Source organism: Salmo salar, chromosome 19 (assembly GCF_965601325.2).
Source record: "Salmo salar chromosome 19, fSalSal1, whole genome shotgun sequence".
NCBI classification, from domain to species: domain Eukaryota; kingdom Metazoa; phylum Chordata; class Actinopteri; order Salmoniformes; family Salmonidae; genus Salmo; species Salmo salar.
The window spans coordinates 50,916,355-50,944,235 of record NC_138309.1 but is presented as its reverse complement, the minus strand read 5'-3'; the positions used below and the strand labels follow the sequence as shown (position 1 = coordinate 50,944,235).

Genomic DNA, 27,881 nt, shown 5'->3' with positions numbered 1-27,881 from the left:
TTGTACTGTATAGGAGATGTGGTGATTGTGTTGTGTGTGTGTGGTACTGTATAGGAGATGTGGTGATTGTGTTGTGTGGTTTGTCTCTTGCAGGCAGAGTGAGAGCAGAGAAGAGACATATTAGGCTGAACAGAAGTAAAGGACTGTGGAAGGACTGAAGACACCTGCCAGTCAAGACTTACCAGAAAGAGACCAAAGCTCTCCATCGCTCTTTCTACCTATTCTCTTTGTTTGTCATTCTTTCTCTATCCCCACTCTCTCTCTAATGGAAGTAACTTAGAACACGTTGCTCCATCTCATGCCGGGAGCGCCCAGCAGGAAGTGATGTCGTGGAAGAGGAACTACTTTGCGTCGGGCGGTGGCTGCGGAGGTCCTGGTGGAGGGCTACAAGGACTGATCACGACCCCTCGGACTATGGCCTCCTTCGCCCCGAGTAAAGGCCTCAGCAACGAACCTGGACAGAACAGCTGCTTCCTAAACAGTGCTCTGCAGGTACACACACACACACACACACACACACACACACACACACACACACACACACACACACACACACACACACACACACACACACACACACACACACACACACAAACACACACACACACACACACACACACACACACACACACACACACACACACACACACACACAGACACACACAGACACACACACACACACACTCACACACACACACGCACACATCGGCTATGCTGGACTGTCATTCTCAGTGATCTCTCACTCTCTGAGTCCCTGGGGAGCAATGATGGGAAAGATACAGAGAGTGAAAGAAAGAAAGAAAGAAAGAAAGAAAGAAAGAAAGAAAGAGAGAAAGAAAGAAAGAAAGAAAGAAAGAAAGAAAGAAAGAAAGAAAGAAAGAGAGAGAGAGATAAGGAGAGATAAAAATAGATAGTGAGAGAGGGAGAGAAGAAGGAGATATGATAGAGAGAGAGAGAAAAAAACAAAGAATTCAAAAACAAACCCAATTTTGATAAACTCCCATATGTACTGGGTGAAATACCACAGTAGGCCATCACAGCAGCAAGATTTGTGAGCTGTTGCCACAAGAAAAGGGCAACCAATGAAGAACAAACACCATTGTAAAGGAGAGGGAAGAGGGAGGAAAGAGGGAAGAGGGAGTAGAGAGGGAAGTGGAAGGAGAGAGGGAGGAAAGAGGAGAGAGGGAAGAGGGAGGACAGAGGGAAGATGGAGGAGAGAGGGTGGAGGGTGGAGGAGAGAGGGACGAGGGAGGACAGAGGGAAGAGGGAGGACAGAGGGAAGTGGTCCAACCTCTAGATGACCTGACCTCCCTCAGTGCAGTCAAAAACGTGATTGTTCTGTGTTTTATATATATTTCCACATTATGAGGTTGGAATACTGTGAAATTGTGAAAATTATGATAATGCCCTTCTTTTGATGGGATGGAGTTTTGGCTTGCCTGGTGACATCAACATTTGTTAATTGTCAAATAAGAATTTGTTCCAAACCACTCTGCAAACAGCTAGTTTTCCGTTTTTCCCCTCCCCACTCAGACCACTGTCTTAGCAAAAAAAATCGTGACAAATTGGTCCTTTCTTTTTGACCATTTTAATTGAAAACAATCACAGTGAGGTATTTAATTGTTACCCAGAAATGATTGGATATTGATATAAAAACCTCTGCATTGGACCTTTAAAAATGTAAATATGTAAAATATACAAAACATTTAAATATATAAAATGTGTGTTTTCTCTTTAGGTCCTGTGGCATCTGGATATCTTCCGTAGAAGTTTCCGCCAGCTGACCACCCACAAGTGTATGGAAGACTCCTGTATCTTCTGTGCCCTCAAGGTAGGTCTCCAAGGGCCCTTCATTCTCATGAGCACTTATTTAGCTATTATGAGTGTGTGTGTTCTATAAAGCATTCTAATGATGCTGTGTGTACAGTATGTGTGTGTGTCTGTCTGAGTACATTGTGTAGTGTAGCAGTGTTGGTGTGTACAGAGATGTCAGCATTGTATAATGTAGTGTTGTCGGTGTGTGCTATGTGTGTGTATAAGTGTGTTTGTAGTGGTGTATGTGTGTGTGTTTTACACGCTGTTCTATCTCCTGAGCCGCTGTGTAATTAATTGGCTGACTGAAAGTGCTGAGCCAGCAGAACCCACGCGGGGATGTGGCTGAACGAAGATACGAACAACATAGACAACAAGCAAAGCGTCAATACAGGATTAAGATTGAATCCTACTACACCAGCTCTGACGCTCATTGGATGTGGCAGGACTTGAAAACTATCATGGACTACAAAGGGAAACCCAGACGCGAGCTGCCCAGTGACGTGAGCCTACCAGACAAGCTAAATGCCTTTTATGCTCTCTTCGAGGCAAGCAACACTGGAGCATGCATGAGATCACCAGCTGTTCTGGATGACTGTGTGATAACGCTCTCGGTAGCCGATGTGAACAAAACCTTTAACCTCTCTGGGCTAGGTGGCACCAAATCGTCCCACCTACGTAACAGCCAGTTGAATCCTGTGGCGCGATTTTCAAATACCTTAGAAATGCTATTACTTCAATTTCTCAAACATATGACTATTTTACAGCTATTTAAAGACAAGACTCTCGTTAATCTAACCACACTGTCCGATTTCAAAAAGGCTTTACAACGAAAGCAAAACATTAGATTATGTCAGCAAGAGTACCCAGCCAGAAATAATCAGACACCCATTTTTCAAGCTAGCATATAATGTCACATAAACCCAAACCACAGCTAAATGCAGCACTAACCTTTGATGATCTTCATCAGATGACAACCCTAGGACATTATGTTATACAATACATGCATGTTTTGTTCAATCAAGTTCATATTTATATCAAAAAACAGCTTTTTGACATTAGCATGTGAAGTTCAGAACTAGCAAACTTCCGGGGAATTTACTAACAATTTACTAAATTACTCACGATAAACGTTCACAAAAAGCATAACAATTATTTTAAGAATTATAGATACAGAACTCCTCTATACACTCGATATGTCCAATTTTAAAATAGCTTTTTGGTGAAAGCACATTTTGCAATATTCTAAGTACATAGCCCAGCCATCACGGGCTAGCTATTTAGACACCCGGCAAGTTTAGCCTTCACCAAAATTAGATTTACTATAACAAAAATGTTATTACCTTTGGTGTTCTTCATCAGAATGCACTCCCAGGACTTCTACTTCAATAACAAATGTTGGTTTGGTCCCAAATAATCCATCGTTATATCCAAACAGCGGCGTTTTGTTTGTGCGTTCTAGACACTATCCGAAATGGTAAATCAGGGTTACGAGCATGGCGCATTTCGTGACAAAAAAAATCGAAATATTCCATTACCGTACTTCGAAGCATGTCAACCGCTGTTTAAAATCAATTTTTATGCAATTTATCTCGTAAAAAAGCGATAATATTCCGACCGGGAATCTGCGTTTCGGTAAATAGAGGAAAAAAAAGAAAGACGGGGGCGATCAGTGCACGCGCCTAAGCCCACTGTCCCCTGATCGGCCACTTGAGAAAGGCGATAATGTGTTTCAGCCTGGGGCTGGAATGACGACATTCAGCTTTTTCCCGGGCTCTGAGAGCCTATGGGAGCCGTGGGAAGTGTCACGTTACCGCAGAGATCCTTTGTTTTGGAAAGAGATGTCAAAGAAAGCCAATAAATGGTCAGACAGGCCACTTCCTGTAAAGGAATCTCTCAGGTTTTTGCCTGCCATATGAGTTCTGTTATACTCACAGACACCATTCAAACAGTTTTAGAAACTTTAGGGTGTTTTCTATCCATATCTAATACGTATATGCATATTCTAGTTACTGGGTAGGAGTAGTAACCAGATTAAATCGGGTACGTTTTTTATCCGGCGGTGTAAATACTGCCCCCTAGCCCTAAGAGGTTAAACAGGTCAACATTCACAAAGCCGCTGGGCCAGATGTATTACCAGGACGTGTACTCAAAGCATAAGTGGCCCAACTGTCAAGTGTCTTCACTGACATTTTCAACCTCTCCCTGACCGAGTCTGTAATACCTACATGTTTCAAGCAGACCACCATAGTCCTTGTGCCCAAGGAAGCGAAGGTAACCTCCCTAAATGATTACCGCCCTGTGGCACTCACGCCGGTAGCCATGAAGTGCTTTGAAAGGCTGGTCATGGCTTACATCAACAGCATCCTCCCGGACCCACTCCAATTCGCATACCGCCCCAACAGATCCACAGATGACGCAATCTCAATAACACTCCACAGTGCCCTTTCTCACCTGGACAAAAGGAACACCTATGTGAGAATGCTGTTCATTGACTACAGCTCAGTGTTCAACGCCATAGTGCCCACGAAGCTCATCACTAAGCTAAGGACTCTGGGACTAAACACCTCCCTCTGCAACTGGATCCTGGACTTCCTGACGGGCCGCCCCCAGGTGGTAAGAGTAGGCATCAACACGTTGGCCATGCTGATCCTTAACACTGGGGCCCCTCAGGGGTGTGTACTTAGTCCCCTCCTGTATTCCCTGTTCACCCACAACTGCGTGGCCAAACACAACTCCAACACCATCATTAAGTTTGCTGATGGCACAACAGTGGTAGGACTGATCACGGACAACGATGAGATGGCCTATAGGGAGGAGGTCAGAGAACTGGCAGTGTGGTGCTAGGACAACAAGTCTTTCTTTAGAACACTGGACCATACATCTGGCCTGTATCTAAAAAAAAAGTGTTTTGTTTGTCCCACCAAGATTTACATGCTAAAATTGCCACAGTATACTGCGCTCCAAATGTTCTATCTATGAGTCTGGGAGAGAACGTATAGGCCTAGGCGATGCTGCTGGTTCATTAATTGTGCAGGGCAAACAATTTTCACTTTGGCCCTCCTTCTGCACCCGTAGGAGAGAGAGAATGGGAGGGTGAGGAGAGAGAGAAGGGGAGGGAGAGAGAGGGAGAGGGAGAGGGAGCGAGGGAGGGGGAGTGACAGGGGAAGTGAGGGATGAATGAATGTGGGAGTGGTGTCGATTGCGCCTGTCCTCTCTTAGTGATGCTTAGGAATTTTCCCTTCAGCTCAATCACCCACACACCTCCCTCCTCCCACTGTCTATATCTCTCCTCCTCCCCATCTCCATCCCTCCCTCTCTGTAGGATATATTCCCCCTCTATTTTCCTTGGAGCATTGCTGCAGTCAGCAGCGCCATCGTGACACACACACAGACACACACGCTCGCACACACCAGTGGAGGCCGGTGACTTGAAAAGTTGAGGAGGATGGGAGACCCACGGTGTAGGCACAGAGATGTCAAAGTGTGTTTCAAAAATCGTCAAAAGAGTAATTACTTTAACCTAAAGCATTTAATAAAGACATTTATAGTACAATGTTTTGGGGAATGGGAATGAGAGGGCTACTTACACCGTTTTGGGAAGGTATCACAGCAGTGATTGAATGAGGGTATGAGGTATGAGTTGAGGTGTTCAGTGGCTTGACTTCAGTGCAGGACAGGATTTGACTGGGAAGACAATAAACAATAACACTACACAGTTAGACAAAAGAGTTCAGAATGAGTTAGTCCAAGCAAGGAGTAAAATCATTGATGTGTAATAATGTGATTGTGTATGTGATTGACTCTACATACAGTAATGAGGTATGAATTGAGCCACATCTAAAATGTTATACCTTTTCTATATCCATATAGAAACACTAGCTACGACCTGCCTTATTTAGCTAGCTCAATGTGAAATTCTGATTTGTGTGGAAACTAAAATATATCTTGATCTGTTCAACACCCCGAGCACTACACGATTCCACAGTTGTCTTCACTATTATTCCACAATGCACAAAATAGTTCAAATAAACCAAAACCCTTGAATGAATAGGTGTACAAACCTTTGACATCGCTATAGTAGATGAGGTTCACTTAACATGTAGAGGGCTGCACAGTGCTTGGAGAGAAAACATTCAATGTGCCAGTGGATGAGCGGACACATGAGACGTGGCTTCAGTTCATGTCAGGAGAGAGTTGACAATGGTAGTGGAGTGGAGCTGTCATTACCTCTCAATCAGGAAACAGGAGGGGACTTAGCTGTAAATACAAATAGCACATACATTCCATTACAGCTGTGCCATTGTAGGTTGAACAACAAGTTTCTCCATGAAGTTAAACACAGACTGTGCATGTCCCCCACTTGACACATCAAAGTAGCTCAAGAAACGTTCCTGAATAAAGCCCTGATCATCCACATACCTGACAATAACTGACAACTGCAAGCAGACTGGTGGCACCATAGGTCCCAGAGTGGTGGGGCAATTTTTATCCCCTGGGGCCCGGAGTTTTTTGAAAACCCTGTCAAACTGCAGCAACCTTATACTTGTTCATATGAATTATATTTAGACGAGATTAGGAAGGGAATTTCCTCTACCCAGACATAGACAACTGATAGACAGTAGAACTCACAGGGCTGTGCTTTATGCATGTTTGCATCATGCAGGCCTATGTAACTGTAGGCCTTATAAAACATTTACTCACATCTGTCATCACTATTATGTTGATTGATCATTCCAGAAAAACTGCACACTCGTGCTGGTAACGTTAGCTAGCTAGCTACTGAAGTTACCATGGCACATTTAAATAAATTGCAGTAACTGGACACAAAAATAAAGTTCTAAAACCAAAAAAACTATTTTTAATATACTTCCTCCGTCTCCTGTAAATTGAAAAAACTAATTTGAATTGAATAATATTTTAAAAACTATCACTTTTCACTCTAAATCTCTATCCAACAATGTCACCAAGCTTCTCTACACATAGAACCCCCATAATGCTCTGTGGCACAATCCCAATACAACACACTAGGTTCATTCTCTGATCCTACATCTATGATTGGATGGACAACATGTCAGTTCATACTGCAATAGTTTTTATTGGTTGGAGGACGTCCTCTGGAAGTGGTCAAAATTACCATGTATGTCTATGGAAGGGGGTGAGGCCAACAAGCCTCCTAGGTTTTGTATTGAAGTCAATGTAGCCAGAGGAGGACGGAAGCTAATTGTCCTCTGGCTACACCATGGTGCTACCCCAGACAGTGCTGTTGAAGTTACTGTAGACCTTCATTGCAAAACAGTGTGTTTTAATAAATTATTTGGTGACATATGAATATATTTAGTATGGTTTTATCTAAAAAGGATAACTTTTTTAATGTTTCACTGGTTTTATTTTTATGAAATTTCACTGAGGAGGATGGTCCACCCCTTCCTCTGAGGAGGAGCCTCCACTGGCGCACACACACACACACACACACACACACACACACACACACACACACACACACACACACACACACACACACACACACACACACACACACACACACACACACACACACACACACCTCTCTAGCCTTAAATGGGTATCCCAGTTTTAGTGAAACAATGAGCAAAGAGGTAATATTAGTACTGTTGTAGTAGTACTGTTGTAGTAGTACTGTTGTAGTAGTACTGTTGTAGTAGTACTGTTGTAATACTTTTCCTCACACCATGGTAGACGTTCAACCAAGATACAACTACCTGGACAGAGTGGTATTATGTTCTACTCCATAAAGCTGCAATTTGCTCAGTTCTAGTGTGTGTGTGTGCGCGTGTGTGTGTGTGTGTGTGTGTGTGTGTGTGTGTGTGTGTGTGTGTGTGTGTGTGTGTGTGTGTGTGTGTGTGTGTGTGTGTGTGTGTGTGTGTGTGTGTGTGTGTGTGTATATAGAGTATCTTTGCCCAGTTCCAGTTCAGCAGTGAGCGTGTGTTACCGTCGGACATGTTGCGGAGCGCACTAGCCAAGACCTTCCAGGATGAACAACGCTTCCAGCTGGGGATCATGGACGATGCAGCAGAATGCTTTGTAAGTAAGACACCCACCCACACACAGCCACCCACTAACCCACCCACACACACACACACACACACACACACACACACACACACACACACACACACACACACACACACACACACACACACACACACACACACACACACACACACACACACACACACCGCGTGCTAACACTCCTCATGGAGAGTAACTGGGTATGCAGTCTTTTACTCCAGTCCTGCTTTAACACACCTGATTCTAATTGGTTAACTGAATCAGGTGTGTTAGTGTAGAGCTGGAACTAAATCCTGCAAAGGGAAGGTTGTCGATCTAACTCCTGTCTGTTCTGTTCTCCTGCCTTCATTGCTCACAGCCCAGCCCAGCTCTGCTAGCATTAGCCATTTAGCTAAGAACACTGTCCCTCTCTATAGGACTATCTGGACGTACAGGACGTGTCTGTGTTTATCCCGGTGTGTCTGTCTTTATCCCAGTGTATCAGTGTTTATCCCTGTGTGATAGTGTTTATCCCAGTGTATCAGTGTTTATCCCAGTGTGACAGTGTTTATCCCTGTGTGATAGTGTTTATTCCAGTGTATCAGTGTTTATCCCTGTGTGATAGTGTTTATCCCAGTGTGATAGTGTTTATCCCAGTGTATCAGTGTTTATCCCAGTGTGAAAGTGTTTATCCCAGTGTATCAGTGTTTATCCCAGTGTATCAGTGTTTATCTCAGTGTATCAGTGTTTATCTCAGTGTATCAGTATTTATCTCAGTGTATCAGTGTTTATCCCAGTGTGATAGTGATTATCCCAGTGTATCAGTGTTTATCCCAGTGTGACAGTGTTTATCCCAGTGTATCAGTGTTTATCCCAGTGTGATAGTGTTTATCCCAGTGTATCAGTGTTTATCCCAGTGTATCAGTGTGTATCCCAGTGTGATAGTGATTATCCCAGTGTATCAGTGTTTATCCCAGTGTGACAGTGTTTATCCCAGTGTATCAGTGTTTATCCCAGTGTGACAGTGTTTATCCCAGTGTATCAGTTCTTATCCCAGTGTGACAGTGTGTATCCCAGTGTATCAGTGTTTATCCCAGTGTATCAGTGTTTATCTCAGTGTATCAGTGTTTATCTCAGTGTATCAGTGTTTATCCCAGTGTATCAGTGTTTATCCCAGTGTGATAGTGTTTATCCCAGTGTGACAGTGTTTATCCCAGTGTATCAGTGTGTATCAGTGTTTATCTCAGTGTATCAGTGTTTATCTCAGTGTATCAGTGTTTATCTCAGTGTATCAGTGTTTATCCCAGTGTATCAGTGTTTATCCCAGTGTGACAGTGTTTATCCCAGTGTGATAGTGTTTATCCCAGTGTATCAGTGTTTATCCCAGTGTTTCAGTGTTTATCCCAGTGTATCAGTGTTTATCCCAGTGTATCAGTGTTTATCCCAGTGTGACAGTGTTTATCCCAGTGTATCAGTGTTTATCCCAGTGTGACAGTGTTTATCCCAGTGTGACAGTTTTTATCCCAGTGTGACAGTGTATATCCCAGTGTATCAGTGTTTATTCCAGTGTATCAGTGTTTATCCCAGTGTGACAGTGTTTATCCCAGTGTGATAGTGTATATCCCAGTGTATCAGTGTTTATCCCAGTGTTTCAGTGTTTATCCCAGTGTATCAGTGTTTATCCCAGTGTATCAGTGTTTATCCCAGTGTGACAGTGTTTATCCCAGTGTATCAGTGTTTATCCCAGTGTGATAGTGTTTATCCCAGTGTAACAGTGTGTATCAGTGTTTATCTCAGTGTATCAGTGTTTATCCCAGTGTGACAGTGTTTATCCCAGTGTGACAGTGTTTATCCCAGTGTATCAGTGTTTATCCCAGTGTATCAGTGTTTATCCCAGTGTGACTTGTGAGGCATCTATTTCTCAAACTAGACTCTCGAATGTACTTGTCCTCTTGCTCAGTTGTGCACCGGGGCCTCCCACTCCTCTTTCTATTCTGGTTAGAGACAGTTTGCGATGTTCTGTGAAGGGAGTAGTACACAGCGTTGTATGAGGTCTTCAGTTTCTTGGCAATTTCTCGCATGGAATAGCCTTCATTTCTCAGAACAAGAATAGACTGACGAGTTTCAGAAGAAAGTTATTTGTTTCTGGCCATTTTGAGCCTGTACTCGAACCCACAAATGCTGATGCTCCAGGTACTCAACTAGTCTAAAGAAGGCCAGTTTTATTGCTTCTTTAATCAGGACAACAGTTTTCAGCTGTGCTAACATAAATACAAAAGGGTTTTCTAATGATCAATTACTTTTAAAATGATAAACTTGGATTAGCTAACACAACGTACCATTGGAACACAGGAGTGATGGTTGCTGATAATGGGCCTCTGTACACCTAAGTAGATATTCCATTAAAAATCAGCAGTTTCCAGCGACAATAGTCTTTTAACAACATTAACAATGTCTACATTGTATTTCTGATCATTTTGATGTTATTTTAATGGACAAAAAATTAGCTTTTCTTTCAAAAACAAGGACATTTCTAAGTGACTCCAAACTTTTGAACATTAGTGTAGATGCTGCATCCACAATCACATTAACTAGAGCACATACACACACACACACACACACACACACACACACACACACACACACACACACACACACACACACACACACACACACACACACACACACACACACACACAACACACACACACACACACACACACACACACACACACACACACACACACACACACACACACACACACACACACACACACACAACAAGATTTCACGGTGTGACTTCAGTATTCAACATGTCCAGGAGTGGAAAAACGTCACATTTTCATTGTTAAGTTTAGGCAATAATTAAGGTGAGGGTTAAGGTTTGGGAGAAGGCACTGGGATTGAACACGCGACCCTCGGAGATGGAGTTCACAGCAGCTTACGCCCATCCAACGTCCTCATCCACAACGCCCTAGCAAGCCACTACCTACTTGATGGTAATAGTGCTCACCGTTGCCCCTAGGGGCTGGTTTTGAATGCATCTCCCGACTTCCTAGGCACCTGGACGAACGTGAGGTATTGCCTTGGATCCTGACTGACCAGGCTGTGTGTGTGTGTGTGTGTGTGTGTGTGTGTGTGTGTGTGTGTGTGTGTGTGTGTGTGTGTGTGTGTGTGTATGTGTGTGTGTGTGTGTGTGTGTGTGTGTGTGTGTGTGTGTGTGTGTGTGTGTGTGTGTGTGTGTGTGTGTTACAGGAGAATCTACTGATGCGTATCCATTTCCACATCAGCGCCGAGACCAGAGAGGACATCTGTACGGCTAAACATTGTATACCACACCAGAAGTTTGCCATGACTCTGTTCGAACAGGTGAGACACTAAACCACTTCATTACCACATTCATAGGGATTTTCTAAGAACAATTGTGGCATTGATGGATCAATGGAGTGTTGGACAGAAGAGACAACCGGTGGACGCCGAGGCCCCTGAGAACTGGGGCTACACATCAGATGTGTTACTGCATCCAGGCCGGCCCTTGGTGGATAAGTATGAAAAAAAGTAAGTCGCTCTGGATAAGAGCGTCTGCTAAATGACTAAAATGTAAATGTAAAATGATAAGAGGACGTTTTTCTAATGTATTTTGTTTGTGTTTGTCAGTGTGTGTGCAGTAGTTGTGGAGCCTCGTCGGACCCCCTTCCCTTCATTCAGATGGTTCACTACATCTCTACCACGTCCCTCTGGTAACACCAGGCATGCCTATGTGTGTAGTGTGTGTAGTGTGTGTGTGCACGTGTGTGTGTGAACTACAATGTTTGCATTCGCATGTGTGTATAGTTCATTGTGTGTTCTTGAGGATGTGTGTGTATGTGTGTGTGTGTATAGTCCATTGTGTGTTCTTAAGGACGTGTGTGTGTGTGTATAGTCCAGTGTGTATGTGTGTGTGTCCTTGCTGCAGTAACCAGGCAGTGAGGATGTTAGAGTGTAGAGAGAAGCCCACCCCCAACATGTTTGGAGAGCTGCTCCGCAACGCCAGCAACATGGGAGACCTACGCAACTGCCCGGTGAGTTTGTACAGGCACGCACACACGCACACACACACACACACACACACACACACACACACACACACACACACACACACACACACACACACACACACACACGCACACACACACACACACGCACGCACGCACGCACGCACGCACGCACGCACGCACACACACACACACACTGGTGAACACACATTGACAGCTCTTTATACTGTGCTTGCATGCAGGTGTGTGTGTGTGTGTGTGTGCAGTGTGCAGTGTACAGTGTTGTTCTGCTGCCACATAGTAAAAAGCTGTTGGTGTGAGGCGGTGAATAGATCCAGGGCTGATCACACCAGCCACCTCTGCCAGAGTATCCACACAATGGACCTCTTCTCTGGGCAGAGCCTGGCAGCTGACCCCCTCTCCAGCCCCTCAGCCTCCCAGCTAGTCACACCACCATGTTATTGTGAGGCTGAGAGGATACCTTTGCTCTATGCTTCTACAATACTGCCTGTGATAGCTTTGGCCCTAAGCTACAGTATGTCCCTTGGGTTAACTGTGTGTTTGTCCCATATCCCCACACCCAGTGTGTGTCAATAACAGGAATGGTGTGTGGGTCCCTTTCTCAGAACCAGGTCATCCTGGCATAATCCCTCCCTGTCAGTACCAGTGCCAGCCTGGACCTACCCCCTGCCCACAAGGGGAGTGTGTGAATTTGTGTGTGTGTGTGTTCTGGCACTCTCTCTGGTTGTCAGGGGAGTGTGTGAATTTGTGTGTGTGTGTGTTCTGGCACTCTCTCTGGTTGTCAGGGGAGTGTGTGTGTTTAGGTGTGTGTGTGTTCTGGCACTCTCTCTGGTTGTCAGGGGAGTGTGTGTATTTGTGTGTGTGTGTGTGTTCTGGCACTCTCTCTGGTTGTCAGGGAAGTGTGTGTGTTTAGGTGTGTGTGTGTGTTCTGGCACTCTCTCTGGTTGTCAGGGAAGTGTGTGTGTTTAGGTGTGTGTGTGTGTTCTGGCACTCTCTCTGGTTGTCAGGGGAGTGTGTGTATTTGTGTGTGTGTGTGTTCTGGCACTCTCTCTGGTTGTCAGGGGAGTGTGTGTATTTGTGTGTGTGTGTGTTCTGGCACTCTCTCTGGTTGTCAGGGGAGTGTGTGTATTTGTGTGTGTGTGTGTGTTCTGGCACTCTCTCTGGTTGTCAGGGGAGTGTGTGTGTTTAGGTGTGTGTGTGTTCTGGCACTCTCTCTGGTTGTCAGGGGAGTGTGTGTATTTGTGTGTGTGTGTGTTCTGGCACTCTCTCTGGTTGTCAGGGGAGTGTGTGTATTTGTGTGTGTGTGTGTTCTGGCACTCTCTCTGGTTGTCAGGGGAGTGTGTGTGTTTAGGTGTGTGTGTGTGTTCTGGCACTCTCTGGTTGTCAGGGGAGTGTGTGTATTTGTGTGTGTGTGTGTTCTGGCACTCTCTCTGGTTGTCAGGGGAGTGTGTGTGTTTAGGTGTGTGTGTGTGTTCTGGCACTCTCTCTGGTTGTCAGGGGAGTGTGTGTATTTGTGTGTGTGTGTGTGTTCTGGCACTCTCTCTGGTTGTCAGGGGAGTGTGTGTGTTTAGGTGTGTGTGTGTTCTGACAGCTCTGTGGTGGGTCGTGAGTCAGTGGAAGGGTCTAACTCAGAAAACTACCCCCCCCCCCCTCTCTCTCTCAATTCAATGGGTTTTATTGGCATGGGAAACAAATGTTTACATTGTCTACATCAAAAGCAAGTCAAATAGATACCAAACGAAAGTGAAAAAACCATTACACTGACACGTTTCAAATGAATAGACACATTTCAAATGTCATATTTTGGCTATGTACATTTAATGATGTGCAAATAGCTAAAGTACAAAATAGAATGTTTTGGAATTCTTTGTGGATCTGTGTAATCTGAGGGAAATATGTGTCTCTAATATGGTCATACATTTGGCAGGAGGTTAGGAAGTGCAGCTCATTTCCACCTCAGTTTGTGGGCGGTGTGCACATAACCTGTCTTCTCTTGAGAGCTAGGTCTGCCTACGGCAGCCTTTCTCAATAGCAAGGCTAAGCTCACTGAGTCTGTACATAGTCAAAGCTTTCTTTAAGTTTGGGTCAGTCACAGTAGTCAGGTATTCTGCCACTGTGTACTCTCTGTTTAGGGCCAAATAGTATTCTAGTTTGCTCTGTTTTTTTGTTAATTTTTTCCTATGTTTCAAGTAATTATCTTTTTTGTTTCTCATGATTTGGTTGGGTCTAATTGTCTTTCTATTCCTGTCCTGGAGCTCTGTGGGGTCTATTTGTGTTTGTGAACAGAGCCCCAGGACCAGCTTGCTTAGGGGACTCTTCTCCAGGTTCATCTCTCTGTAGGTGATGACTTTGTTATGGAAGGTGTGGGAATCGCTTCCTTTTTAGGTGGTTGTAGAATTTGACTGCTTATTTCTGAATTTTGATAATTAGCGGGTAACGGCCTAATTCTGCTCTGTATGCATTATTTGGTGTTTTACATTGTACACAGGATATTTTTGCAGAATTCTGCATGCAGAGTCTCAATTTGAAGGGGCTTTATTGACATGGGAAACATATGTTTACATTGCAACATTTTCTCTCTCTCTCTCTCTGTCTCTCTCTCTCTTTCTTTCTCTCTCTCTCTTTCTCTCTCTCAGATTCCAAATCAGTTTTCTTTCAATAATCACTTGAAACTGTTCTTCTTCTCTTTTAATATTTGTTTTTGTTTCTGTTTTCCTCTCTCCCTGCAGAGTAACTGTGGGGAGGTGTTGCGTATCCGCCGTGTGTTGATGAACTCTCCAGAGATAGTGTCCATCGGTCTGGTCTGGGACTCAGACCACTCTGACCTAGCTGAGGACGTCATTCACAGCCTGGGCACCTGTCTACACCTGGGGGATGTAAGACACGTACACACACACACACACACACACACACACACACACACACACACACACACACACACACACACACACACACACACACACACACACACACACACACACACACACACACACACACACACACGTTTGCACATGTCCGCACCCACGCAGGTATTTACACACAATGATTAACCTTAGCCAATGCTTTAGCTCAGTAGTCTAATGTGGTCTTGACTCGCTTCGATTAGCCCGATAACATGCCTACACCTCTTCTTTTCTTCTTCTCTTTTCTTCTTCTCTCTCCTTTTATCCTCTATTACATCTGATTTCTCTCTCTCTCAATCGCTCTCTCCTCTCTCTCTCCTTCTCTCTCTCTCCCCTTCTTTCTCTCTCCTTCTCTCTCTCTCTCTCTCTCTCTCTCCCCTTCTTTCTCTCTCCCCTTCTCTTTCTCTCCCCTCTCTCTCTCTCTCTCTCTCTCTCTCTCTCTCTCCCCTTCTTTTTCGCTCTTCTCTCTCTCTCTCTATCTCTCCTTATCTCTCTCTCCTTCTCTCTCCCCCTTCTCTCTCTCTTTCTCTCCTTGTCTCTCTCTCCCCTTCTCTCTCTTTCGTTCTCTCTCCTTCTCTCTCTCCATCCTTCTCCCTCATCTCTCCCCTCTCTCTCCTACCTTCTCTCTCCCTTCGTCCTTATCTCTCCCCCTCTCCCTTCCCCCTAGTTGTTTTATCGTGTGACAGAGGAGAGGGCTCGTCAGGCTGAGCTGTACCTGGTTGGTATGGTGTGTTACTATGGTAAACACTACTCCACATTCTTCTTCCAGACTAAGATACGCAAGTGGATGTACTTCGACGACGCTCACGTCAAAGAGGTGAGTTAGTGACTGAGTGAATGAGTTAGTTAGTTGAAATGTGTGTTATTTAGAATCTAGCTGCATAGAGGATAGAATGAACGAATATAATGAATAGATACTTTATTGTCCATTTGGTTAGAATATAAAGGAATCTTCCCTGGAGGGGGTTAAGTGCCTTGCTCAATGGTACAACAGTAGATATGTTGGTTAGAATGTGTGGGTGTGTTATCTCTATAGATCGGTCCTAAGTGGAAGGACGTGGTGGCACGCTGTATAAAGGGTCACTACCAGCCTCTATTGCTGCTCTATGCTGACCCCCGGGGGACGCCGGTGGTATCGCAGGACATCTCCTCCCTCTCTTACCCCCAGCTGGACCTGCTGCACTGCAGCAAGGCAGGATATGAGAGCGAGGACTCTGGTAACCTTTAACCCCTAACCTCTGACTTCTAAACCCTGAGCCTCACTCCAAAACTTCCTAACCCTAAAGCTCTCTTCTTTTCTGCCTCTCTCTCCTTTCATCCCTCTTTCTCTCTCAGGACGGGAGCCCTCCATATCCAGTGATACCCGTACAGATTCCTCTGACAGCTCCAGCCACCGAGCATCTCGAAATCGCCCTCTCCGCCAGTCAACAGGCAGCCACCTGTCCAACAAAACGCAGACCATCGTTGTCGGTAACCATGACAACAGCACACCGCTACACAGTGCAGTTGCAGCAGGTGATTAACATAGTGTATGTTACAACACCACTAGTTGTTCAGGTGTGTTAGTGCTGGGCTATAACCAAAGCCTGCACACATTCTATAGTCCCCCAGGATCAGAGAACCGTAAACACCAGTGGCGGTCAGTGCCGTTTCTTATGATTGTTTTCCATGAACATGGCCTTATTTCTATTACAGCATGTTTGATGACTGTCATTCATATTCTATTCACCCAGCTCAATGCAACAGTGATTCAGACTACTACATGATACTCTAATTGTCTCTATACCCATCATGAGGTTGCTACAACCTAGCCTATGAATGAAAGTTTACAACGTAGGTGCACACATGTCGAGAGATACATTTGAGATGACAGACAGTGACACATGAACAGACAGTGACACATTCAACACCGGCTTACACACTCTTGCCTGCATCTAGCTTATCTAGGGTGTAATCATTAGTCCAACAGTTGCAAACAAGGGTTTCTATTGGACAAATTCAGGTACTTTTTTCTCTGTTTTGTTTGCTTCCGTTTAAGAAACGTTTTTTAACAGAATCGGCGGAATGAATACACCCCTGATCATAGCAGCCACGTTGTATTCCTTCTAGCCTCTATGCATTCTCCTCCTCTCACCTTTTCCCTTCGTTTGTGGACTTCAATGAACACATCAGCAGTATGGGACCAGGCGAAAAAACCTTTCCAAGCTAAACCATGTCATAACCACTACACACAGCCTACCTCATTGTCCACATATTATCTACAGTAACGTCCTAGTCAACATAGCTAATAGAACTAATGCGTTAGTAAACCTGCTACAATCAGCAGTAACATTACAGTGTACAGTCAGTAAGCTGTTACACCGGCGGGCCTCGGTGGCAATAAATTAGTAAAACCAAAAGCTTACCTTGACCTGGAAGAGTTCCAGTGTTGTGTTGGATAGTCATAGCCAGCTAGCTAACATAGCATCCCTCTGTTTGAGTAACTTATCTAGCCAGCTGCATTTGCTAGCTAAGTAAGTGAAACTGAAAGTGAAAAAAATGAGAAATCTCTCTCTGTCTCTTGATTCTCCTTAAATTTTGAAGAACTTAATTTGTTGAAAACGGTTCAGCTATTGTCTTTCTCTTTCTCTACTCAGCACATTTCATGTACTGCAATACTAGCTAGCTGTAGCTTATGCTTTCAGTACTAGATTCATTCTCTGATCCTTTGATTGGTTGGACAACATGTCAGTTCATGGTATTATCCTACAGAGTGCTTTTGAGGCTACTGTAGACCTTCATTGCAAAACAGTATATTTTAATCAATTATTTGGTGACGTGAATATATTTAGTATAGTTTTTCAATGTTTTACCATTTTTATTTTTATGAAATTCCCTGAGGTGGATGGTCCACTGGTAAACTATCTAACCACCCTCTCTCGCTTTTTGTCTCTTTCCCGGCCTCCCTCCCTCCCTCCCTCCCTCCCTCCCTCCCTCCCTCCCTCCCTCCCTCCCTCCCTCCCTCCCTCCCTCCCTCCCTCCCTCCCTCCCTCCCTCCCTCGCACTCTTTCTCTCATCGCTCTCTCTCTCTCTCTCTCTCTCTCTCTCTCTCTCTCTCTCTCTCTCTCTCTCTCTCTCTCCCCCTCTCTCTCTCTCCCTCTCTCTCTCTCTCTCTCCTTCTCTCTCTCGCTCTCTCACTCTATCAAACAAAGTAGCAGAGACCCCCCTCTGCCCCCCCTCCCCTCCCCTGCAGCAGGGTGACTATAAAGAGACAGCTGTGTTCCTCCTTTCCTCTCGTCGTCCCACGTCATCTTGCTCTTCCTCCCATCCTCTCTCCTCATGTTCCTTCCATCCCCCCTCCTCTACCTGTTCCTCCTATCCCGTCTCCTCCTCCTGCTCTTCCTCCCGTCCCATGTCCTCTTCCTCCTCCTCGGGGATAGGGGGGTCTGTGCTGGGATCTGAGGCAGGGGCCGTGGGGCCACACTGGGAGGATGAGAGCACCAGCAGTGAGTCCAAGTCTAGGTGGGCGCTACCGCACACAGACACTGCATGACCAAAAGTATGTGGACACCTGCTTGTTGAACATCTCATTCCAAAATCATGGTAATTAATATGGAGTTGGTCCCCCCTTTGCTGCTATAACAGCCTCCACTCTTCTGGGAAGGCTTTCCACTAGATGTTGGAACGTTGCTGCGGGAACTTGCTTCCATTCAGCTACAAGAGCTTTAGTGAGGTCAGGCACTGATGTTGGGAGATTAGGCCTGGCTCGCAGTCGACATTCCAATTCATCCCAAAAGTGTTCGATGAGGTTGAGGTCAGGGCTCTGTGCAGGCCAGTCAAGTTCTTCCACACCGATCTCAACAAACCATTTCTGTATGGACCTCGCTTTGTGTACGTGGCATTGTCATCCTGAAACAGGAAAGGGCCTTCCCTAAACTGTTGCCACAAAGTTAGAAGCACAAAATCGTATAGAATGTCATTGTATGCTGTAGCATTAAGATTTCCCTTCACTGGAACTAAGGGGCCTGGCCTGAACCATGAAAATCAGCCCCAGACCATTATTTCTCCTCCACCAAACTTTACAGTTGGCTCTATGCATCGAGGCAGGTACCATTCTCCTGGCATCCGCCAAACCCAGATTCGTCCGTCGGACTGCCAGATAGTGAAGTATGATTCATCCAATGGCGGTGAGCTTTACACCACTCCAGCCGATGGCATTGCGTATGATGATCTTAGGCTTGTGTGTAGCTGCTCGGCCACTTCATGAAGCTCCCGACGAACAGTTATTGTGCTGATGTTGCTTCCAGAGGCAGTTTGGAACTCGGTAGTGAGTGTTGCAACCGAGGATAGATCATTTTTACGCGCTACGTGCTTCATCACTCGGCGGTCCCGCTCTGTGAGATTGTGTGGCCTACCACCTCGCGGCTGAGCCGTTGTTGCTCCTAGATGTTTCGACTTCACTATAACAGGACTTTGACCAGGGCAGCTCTAGCAGTGCAGAAATTTGACGGACTGACTTGTTGGAAAGGTGGCATCGTATGACGTTGCCACGTTGAAAGTCACTGAGCTCTTCAGTAAGGCCAGTCTACTGCCAATGTTTGTCTATGGAGAGTGCATGGCTGTGTTCTCGATTTTATACACCTGTCAGCAATGGGTATGGCTGAAATAGCCGGATCCACAAATGTGAAGGGGTGTCCAAATACTTTTGTATATATATAGTGTATATACTGACATATATACTAGTCCATGTGGGAGTGACTGTACAAAGTGCATGCACAGTAGAAGCCTTATGTAATATATCTGTTAAAGTTTGAGTTCTCCAAACTTATTACAGTAAGTTAACATTTTACATTGTTACCTGCTGCAGTATTTTGTAAAGTGTTTTGACTCATGTGTAATGTAAAATGTAACCTATCCTCTCCAGTTCACCTGGGAGTCGAAGTTACCGGCCAGCCTGGAGGCCACGGAGGGAAGCCCTGAACATCGACAGCATCTTCACCCGCCAGAGAGGCTCTCCGCTGGGCTATAGCACCCTGCCTGGGCCCCCTCTACCTTCAGAGGTTCAACAACACTGTCCAACTAACACGGCTGATCTGCAGGGGGCAAGAGAGAGGGCCGGGGGTGTAGGCGGTGTGTGGGGAGATACGGAGGAGGTGGCAGGGATGCCTGGGTTGCTAGGCAACGGCACGGACTGCCCCCCTCCTCCCCCGTTGAGAGGGGCGGAGTCTCAGCCTCGTCTGATCCAGAGGATGGAGAGTGGTTATGAGAGCAGCCCTGACAGGTACACACACACACACACACACACACACACACACACACACACACACACACCACACACACACACACACACACACACACCCCCCAACATACTGTGACATATGTTTTGTAGTCTTACAGCGTTTCTCTCCCTCTCTCTCAGGGAGGTAGGTCAGAAGCGTGTGTTGATGTTTGGTCCATCGTGGCGCACGGTGCCCAAGTCTAAAAGCACCAGTGCCATCCTGCAGGAGCTGCCAGCACCTCGCTGGGGCTGCAACAACAACCTGGGTGTGTGTATGTGTGTAAGATATCTAACGGTATCAGATTAGTAGAGTGTGTGTGTGTTTGTACAATATTTATACATGTTTGTTTCTCCCACGTTCCTGTGCGTGCGTGTGCGTGCATGCGTGTTTGTGTGTGTGTGTGTGTGCAGGCGCTGGCCGTAGCGAGCTGGATGAGCTTCAGGAGGAGGTAGTGAGGAGAGCGAGGCAGCAGGAGCAGCAGAGGAGGAAAGAGGCGGAGAGACAAGCTGCCGTGGGATTCAACCCCAGACCCTCCAAATACATGGACTTAGACCAGCTACAACACCAAGGTGACGACGGGGAGGGTGTGTGTGTGAGAGAGAGAGAATGTGTGAGTATGTGTCTGTGTTTTAAGGAGAAAGTGTGTGCGTGTGTGTGTGTGTGTGTGTGTGTGTGTGTGTGTGTGTGTGTGTGTGTGTGTGTGTGTGTGTGTGTGTGTGTGTGTGTGTGAAAACCTCACCTCTCTCTCATTGACTAACACACACACACACACACACACACACACACACACACACACACACACACACACACACACACACAAAGGAGTTGTTTGCATGCTTCATAACCACTCCTCTACTTTGCTTCTCTTTTTCTGTCTTTCCTTCATACCTCTTTCCCCCTCTCTTTCTGTTCGATTCCTCTCTTTCTGTTCTATTCCTCTCTTTCTGTTCTATTCCTCTCTTTCTGTTCTATTCCTCTCTTTCTGTTCTATTCCTCTCTTTCTGTTCTATTCCTCTCTTTCTGTTCGATTCCTCTCTTTCTGTTCTATTCCTCTCTTTCTGTTCTATTCCTCTCTTTCTGTTCGATTCCTCTCTTTCTGTTCGATTCCTCTCTTTCTGTTCTATTCCTCTCTTTCTGTTCTATTCCTCTCTTTCTGTTCGATTCCTCTCTTTCTGTTCTATTCCTCTCTTTCTGTTCTATTCCTCTCTTTCTGTTCGATTCCTCTCTTTCTGTTCAATTCCTCTCTTTCTGTTCTATTCCTCTCTTTCTGTTCTATTCCTCTCTTTCTGTTCGATTCCTCTCTTTCTGTTCGATTCCTCTCTTTCTGTTCTATTCCTCTCTTTCTGTTCGATTCCTCTCTTTCTGTTCGATTCCTCTCTTTCTGTTCTATTCCTCTCTTTCTGTTCTATTCCTCTCTTTCTGTTCGATTCCTCTCTTTCTGTTCTATTCCCCTCTTTCTGTTCTATTCCTCTCTTTCTGTTCTATTCCTCTTTGTATTATATTCCTCTCTTTCTATTCTATTCCTCTCTTTCTTTCCATCTCTCTTTCAATTCTATTCCTTTCTGTCTTTCCATCTTTCTTTCTCATTTCCCTTTCCATCTCTCTCTCTTCTTCTCCACCTCACTTTTTCTCTCTCTTTCTCCTCCTGTACTCTTTCTTTCTCCTCATGTTTTCCATCTCTCTCTCAATCTCTCTCTATTTCCATCTCTCTCTGTCTCTCTCTCCATCTCTCTCTCCATCTCTCTCTATTTCCATCTCTCTCTGTCTCTCTCCATCTCTCTCTCCATCTCTCTCTATTTCCATATCTCTCTCTATTTCCGTCTCTCTCTATCTCTCTCTCCATCTCTCTCTCATCTCTTTCTATTTCTGTCTCTCTCTGTATCTCTCTCTATTTCCGTCTCTATCTCTCTCTCCATCTCTCTCTCCATCTCTCTCTATTTCCATCTCTCTCCATATCTCTCTCTATTTCCGTCTCTATCTCTCTCTCCATCTCTCTCTCATCTCTTTCTATTTCTGTCTCTCTCTGTATCTCTCTCTATTTCCGTCTCTCTCTGTATCTCTCTCCTTCCATCTCTTTCTGTATCTCTCTATCCATCTCTCTCTGTATCTATCTCTATTTCCATCTCTCTCTGTATCTCTCTCTCCATCTTTCTCTCATCTCTCTCTACTTCCATCTCTCTCTGTATCTCTCCCTCCATCTCTCCATATCTCTCTCTATTTCCATCTCTCTCTGTATCTCTCTCTCCATCTCTCTCCATATCTCTCTCTATTTCCGTCTCTCTCTGTCTCTCTCCATCTCTCTCATCTCTCTCTATTTCCATCTCTCTCTGTATCTCTCTCTATTTCCGTCTTTCTCTGTATCTCTCTCCTTCCATCTCTTTCTGTATCTCTCTCTCCATCTTTCTCTGTATCTATCTCTCTCTGTATCGCTCTCTGTATCTCTCTCTCTCATCTCTCTCTATTTCCGTCTCTCTCTGTATCTCTCTCTATTTCTGTCTCTCTCTGTACCTCTCTCTCCATCTCTCTCTGTATCTATCTCTATTTCCATCTCTCTCTGTATCTCTCTCTTCATCTCTCTCTTCTTCCATCTCTCTCTGTATCTCTCTCCATCTCTCTCTGTATCTCTCTATTTCCATATCTCTCTGTATCTCTCTCCTTCCATTTCTCTCTCTGTATTGCTCTCCTTCCATTTCTCTCTGTATCTCTCTCTATTTCCATCTCTTTCTGTATCTCTCTCCATCTCTCTCTCCTTCCATCTCTTTCTGTATCTCTCTCTGCATCTCTCTCCCCATCTCTCTCTGTATCTCCCCTCATCTCTATCTATTTCCATCTCTTTCTGTATCTCTCTCCATCTCTCTCTCCTTCCATCTCTCTCTGTATCTCTCTTTCCATCTCTATTTCCATCTCTCTCTGTATCTCTCCTCCTGCTTTCTCATCAACATTCTCAGCTGTGCTCAGCCCCCTGCATGAGGCTAATGCTCGTAGTGGACTGACTGTAGTTGCGTGCATGAGGAGCACTGCGGAGCCAATCACACAGGAACAGGATATGGAGCAGGAAACAGGAAGTGCCAGTCCACAGGGACATCGCAGGTACCATAACTGTCCCCTGTGTGTCCCCAAAACCCACACAGGACCCCCCTGTGTGTGTCCCAGCTCTGCTTGTCCAAAACCCACTGCAGGACCCCTCTGTGTGTGTCCCAGATGTGCCCGTCCAAAACCCACCCCAGGACCCCTCTGTGTGTGTCCCAGATCTGCCTGTCCAAAACCCACCCCAGGACCCCTCTGTGTGTGTCCCAGATCTGCCTGTCCAAAACCCAACCCAGGACCCCTCTGTGTGTGTCCCAGATCTGCCTGTCCAAAACCTCCTCTGTGTGTAGTGCAGTAGAGTGGAAAGTGTCTGTATCTGTCTGTGTTTGTCAATGCTGATCTTGACTGGTTTGTACTAGTACTTGATGGTGAGATATCTGTGAGGGGCTGGTGCTGGGTTGGATGGCAGGTATACACTATCCTGCTCTATCTCATGTATTCTCTATTCTCTTCCTCCTCTCCTCTATTCATCAAAATAGACCTGTGATTTATGGTGACTGCTGCAAAGGCTTCTGGGTAATTATTACTGAGCCAGCCAGCGGAGATGTGGAGAATTAATGTGGGGGGTGGGGGATGGTGTGTGTGAGTATGTGTGGTGACATAGTGCCGTGTAGCTCTATAAATACTACATTACACAGTTATAAACCTAACATAAGAGGCTTTTATTTCTAAATATTTCATCATTTTCATTTGAAGTGTTTTTCAAAAATCTTTATTTACTCTGATTGTGATTGGCTCCTGAGTGTCTCTGACCCACCCCTTCTCTTCTGTGGTCCAATCAGTGAACAGTCTGGCCCGCTCCAAGTACTGCTGATGCCCAATCAGGAGGGGGAAGAGGTCCGGCCAGCCTACCAGGATGCAACCCTGGGCCCTGGTCAGCCCCCTCTCCACTCATCCCTCCCACGCCCTCCCACCAACAACCCCCCAGCACAGGTTGAGGAGGGTGAGAAGGGGGAGCGGGTGAGGAGGGGTGAGGAAGGACAGGGGATGAGCCTGGAAGAGTTGTTACAGGTTGGGGGTGTGAGACCTGTTGGCAGACACCTGGCCATCTCTCTCCCCTCTCTACCTCTCAGACTCTGGGATATATCTCACACACACACTCCCCCCTCACACACACACTCTTACTCTGACCGCCAACACACACACCCTCCACCCTCACATACAAACCCTGAGCACCCACACACACACTCTGCTCCTCCCGCAGTCAGCCCCACCCCTCACCCTCCACTGCCTCTCCACATTGGCCCGATCAAGGTTCCGCCTCCAACACCGTCACACGTCATTGGTCCTCCTGGAGCGTGGACCGCCCAGATGCCATGGTTACGCCATATGACACCCCTCCAGACCGCCGCCTCCCCTTTAGGCCACACCTCCCCTACCGAAACTACAACTCCCAGCCTGCCCCTGGGCAGCATGACCCCTGTGACCCTGAGGAGGCAGAGTTTTCAGAGCTGGACTTCCTATACCGGGCCAGCCTCCAGCCAGGATGTAGAAGTAGGTACTACAGACTATAGTAGCTGTGTGTCTAGTATATGTATGAAGTTGTGTGTGTATATAGTGAGAGTGATCCCTGACCTCCAGACTATGCCCTGTGTGTGTCTAGTATATGTATGAAGTTGTGTGTGTATATAGTGAGAGTGATCCCTGACCTCACCTCCAGACTATGCCCTGTGTGTGTCTAGTATATGTATGAAGTTGTGTGTGTATATAGTGAGAGTGATCCCTGACCTCCAGACTATGCCCTGTGTGTGTCTAGTATATGTATGAAGTTGTGTGTGTATATAGTGAGAGTGATCCCTGACCTCCAGACTATGCCCTGTGTGTGTCTAGGTAGTAGCCCGGTCAGGAGGCTGCAGTGTGGGGTAGGAGGGCCAGCTCGTTCCCTCACCCCCAATGCCAACATGGAGAGGAGTGTGTACCAGACTGACTGCAGCAGCACAATGGTCCGTAGTCTGAGCGGCACAATCATCAACCCGCGTCGCCATCGTCTCACCTCAACACGCAGCTTTGTGAGTGTATCGTACAAACACGCATACACATGCATTGCTACTCTCCACTCGTCATGTTGTAGACTTGTAGACTGTTTCACCTTCAATTCTCATCTACACTCTATCATCACTCTACTGTTCTCTCTCTTTCTCTATCCGTCAGTCTCTCTCCTCTCCTCTCTACTCTCTCCCCTTCTGAAGGTGCCTCTGCTTCTTACCTAATCTCATCTGGGATGAGACAGTGTCATCATCATCATCATCATCATCATCATCATCATCATCATCATCATCATCATCATCATCATCATCATCACACCAGTCCATCCATATCTACATTCAGGTCATTTTAACGTCACCCCTTACCCTTCACCTCTTGGGCCTGTCCGTCACTCTGTGTTGTCCCTGCCCCTGCAGGAGATGTCCAATGGTGCGGGGAGTTTCTGGTGTCTGACTGGGGTGAAGCTGTCTTCAGGCCACTGATCCGCCTCCATATGCATCTACACTACAGGCTCCTTCCAGGCCAGCCCTCTGGGGTCCTAACCCTCCACACCGCTACAGGCTCCTTCCAGGCCAGCCCTCTGGGGTCCTAACCCTCCACACCGCTATAGGCTCCTTCCAGGCCAGCCCTCTGGGGTCCTAACCCTCCACACCACTACAGGCTCCTTCCAGGCTAGCCCTCTGGGGTCCTAACCCTCCACACCGCTACAGGCTCCTTCCAGGCCAGCCCTCTGGGGTCCTAACCCTCCACACCGCTACAGGCTCCTTCCAGGCCAGCCCTCTGGGGTCCTAACCCTCCACACCGCTACAGGCTCCTTCCAGGCCAGCCCTCTGGGGTCCTAACCCTCCACACCGCTACACTGTAAACCCCAATGTGCTGTCATTACTCAAAACTTTTGAGGAAGCTCATTGCACTTAATATATACATTTTAGTCATTTGGCAGATGCTCTTATCCAGAGTGACTTACAGGAACCTCTAAGCCACGCCTCCAATAGAATTTCCCAGTGTGCCTTGCCTTTTTGAGTAAATTGTAGAGTTACCACCCATGACTGTATTTGTTAGTGACATGGTAGTTGAATTCATTTCTTTTATATTTGTCCTGTGACCACCAATTGAATTCCAAGGTAAATGTTATCATTATAATTATAGTTCTTTATTACTTATCTCATAAGACCTTATTTTGAGGCCTAGTGTTACCCTAATACAGTGGCCTGAAACTCATGGTTTACAGGCCACATCAGGCCTGCAAATAGGGTTGCAAACTTCTGGACGCTTTCCCAAAATTACTTGATTTTCAAAAAAATCCTGGTTGAAGGATTTCTGCACAACATACCCAATTTTTGCCATCCCTACCTGCAAATCACATTAGGCTGGCTTGTAAAGTGATGTGTAAAACAGTTGACATTTTAATTTACCCGCAACCTGCATTTATAATGACTGCCAGGGTTAGAAACCATTTAAACTGGAACAACCATTTCATTAATGGGTGCCAAAAAATCTAAGTAAATGATTGGATTAGTTTCCCATACGGGAAAAAAAATGCATTTAAAATATATTTTTAGGATGCAGCTTAGGATACATGTGAAATATAAAACATTTGCCAAATAATGTCTTTTTTATGCATTTGTAAATGTATTTTAATGTGTGACATACATTTGTAAATGTATTCGGAATATATTCATTTGTTTAGAAATATATTATTTGGCGAGTTTGGGCTGTCGCCCCTCCCTGACCTTTTCCAACTATTCAGTCTATGCAGTCATTCTCAGCTCCCCTCAGCAGGAATTACTCTGAAACCCCAAACTAGAAAACAACAAACTCATCTAATTACTCTTCTGTTAGCCTCCTAATATGGGCCGACTCTGAACGTTAGCCTGCTAGCCTGTTCCTCTTTGGGTCTATAAAGGAGAAAGTACATTAGCTAGCCTGGTTTAGCCCCTAACCACCCTGCTTTACCTGCCCCAATCAGAGGGGCTCTGGAACCTTCAAATTGACAGATCCAAAGGGGGAGGGGGTTAACGATTAGCCACGCCTCTTCCTCTTTCTTAATAGACATTTCCTGTCAGATGATGGCACACCACACCTGGCTGTGCTGTTTCCATGGCAACCTCTGGACTAGTGCATATGTGCCCACATAGCTACCTATAGACTGAACTCTAATAATAACTAAAGTCATGTACAGAAACACTATATATGAAACCTGTATGTTATTAAGACCTTATGGAATATTAATAATGATAATAATGAAGATATTGATCATTTAGTGGTACCTACTGGTTCTGGAGTGAGTGACCTTCACAAGTGTCTAGCTGGAGGTCACCTGACTGACAGTTGTAGCTGCCAACGCTGCGCTCTCATTTCTACCCGGAGAAACTACCGGACTAGCGCTTCATTTTCTTTTAGTTTTTTTTTTTACAGATAACGGTAGCTAAATGGAACAAACTTTTGCACACCTAAAGTAATGTGATAAAGAGCTATGATAGAGGGAGGGTAAGGGAACTATGATAGAGGGAGGGTAAGGGAACTATGATAGAGGGAGGGTAAGGGAACTATGATAGAGGGAGGGTAAGGGAACTATGATAGAGGGAGGGTAAGGGAACTATGATAGAGGGAGGGTAAGGGAACTATGATAGAGGGAGGGTAAGGGAACTATGATAGAGGGAGGGTAAGGGAACTATGATAGAGGGAGGGTAAGGGAACTATGATAGAGGGAGGGTAAGGGAATTATGATAGAGGGAGGGTAAGGGAAC

At 45.6% G+C, this 27,881-nt stretch overlaps 1 protein-coding gene across 1 annotated transcript; it reads left to right on the top strand.

The window, feature by feature from the left end:
- LOC106593932 (ubiquitin carboxyl-terminal hydrolase 54) lies at positions 1–26,873 on the top strand. Its single transcript, XM_082965524.1, has 17 exons — positions 1–492; positions 1,739–1,831; positions 7,741–7,875; positions 11,098–11,211; positions 11,500–11,582; positions 11,798–11,903; positions 14,627–14,773; positions 15,468–15,617; positions 15,837–16,017; positions 16,136–16,315; positions 17,992–18,301; positions 19,704–20,060; positions 20,199–20,323; positions 20,469–20,627; positions 23,007–24,643; positions 24,980–25,154; positions 25,548–26,873. The coding sequence occupies exons 1-15, from the start codon at positions 325–327 to the stop codon at positions 23,441–23,443; spliced, it is 2,745 nt and encodes a 914-aa protein (XP_082821650.1). The 5' UTR covers positions 1–324; the 3' UTR covers positions 23,444–24,643; positions 24,980–25,154; positions 25,548–26,873.
- Positions 26,874–27,881: the final 1,008 nt, after the last annotated feature.

Coding starts and splice junctions, on each gene's coding strand:
- LOC106593932 (XM_082965524.1), top strand. CDS start 325: ATGTCGTGGAAGAGGAACTACTTTGCGTCGGGCGGTGGCTGCGGAGGT. Junction 1,832..7,740: donor GTATCTTCTGTGCCCTCAAG/GTAGGTCTCCAA, acceptor GTGTGTATATAG/AGTATCTTTGCCCAGTTCCA. Junction 20,061..20,198: donor TATGAGAGCAGCCCTGACAG/GTACACACACAC, acceptor CCTCTCTCTCAG/GGAGGTAGGTCAGAAGCGTG.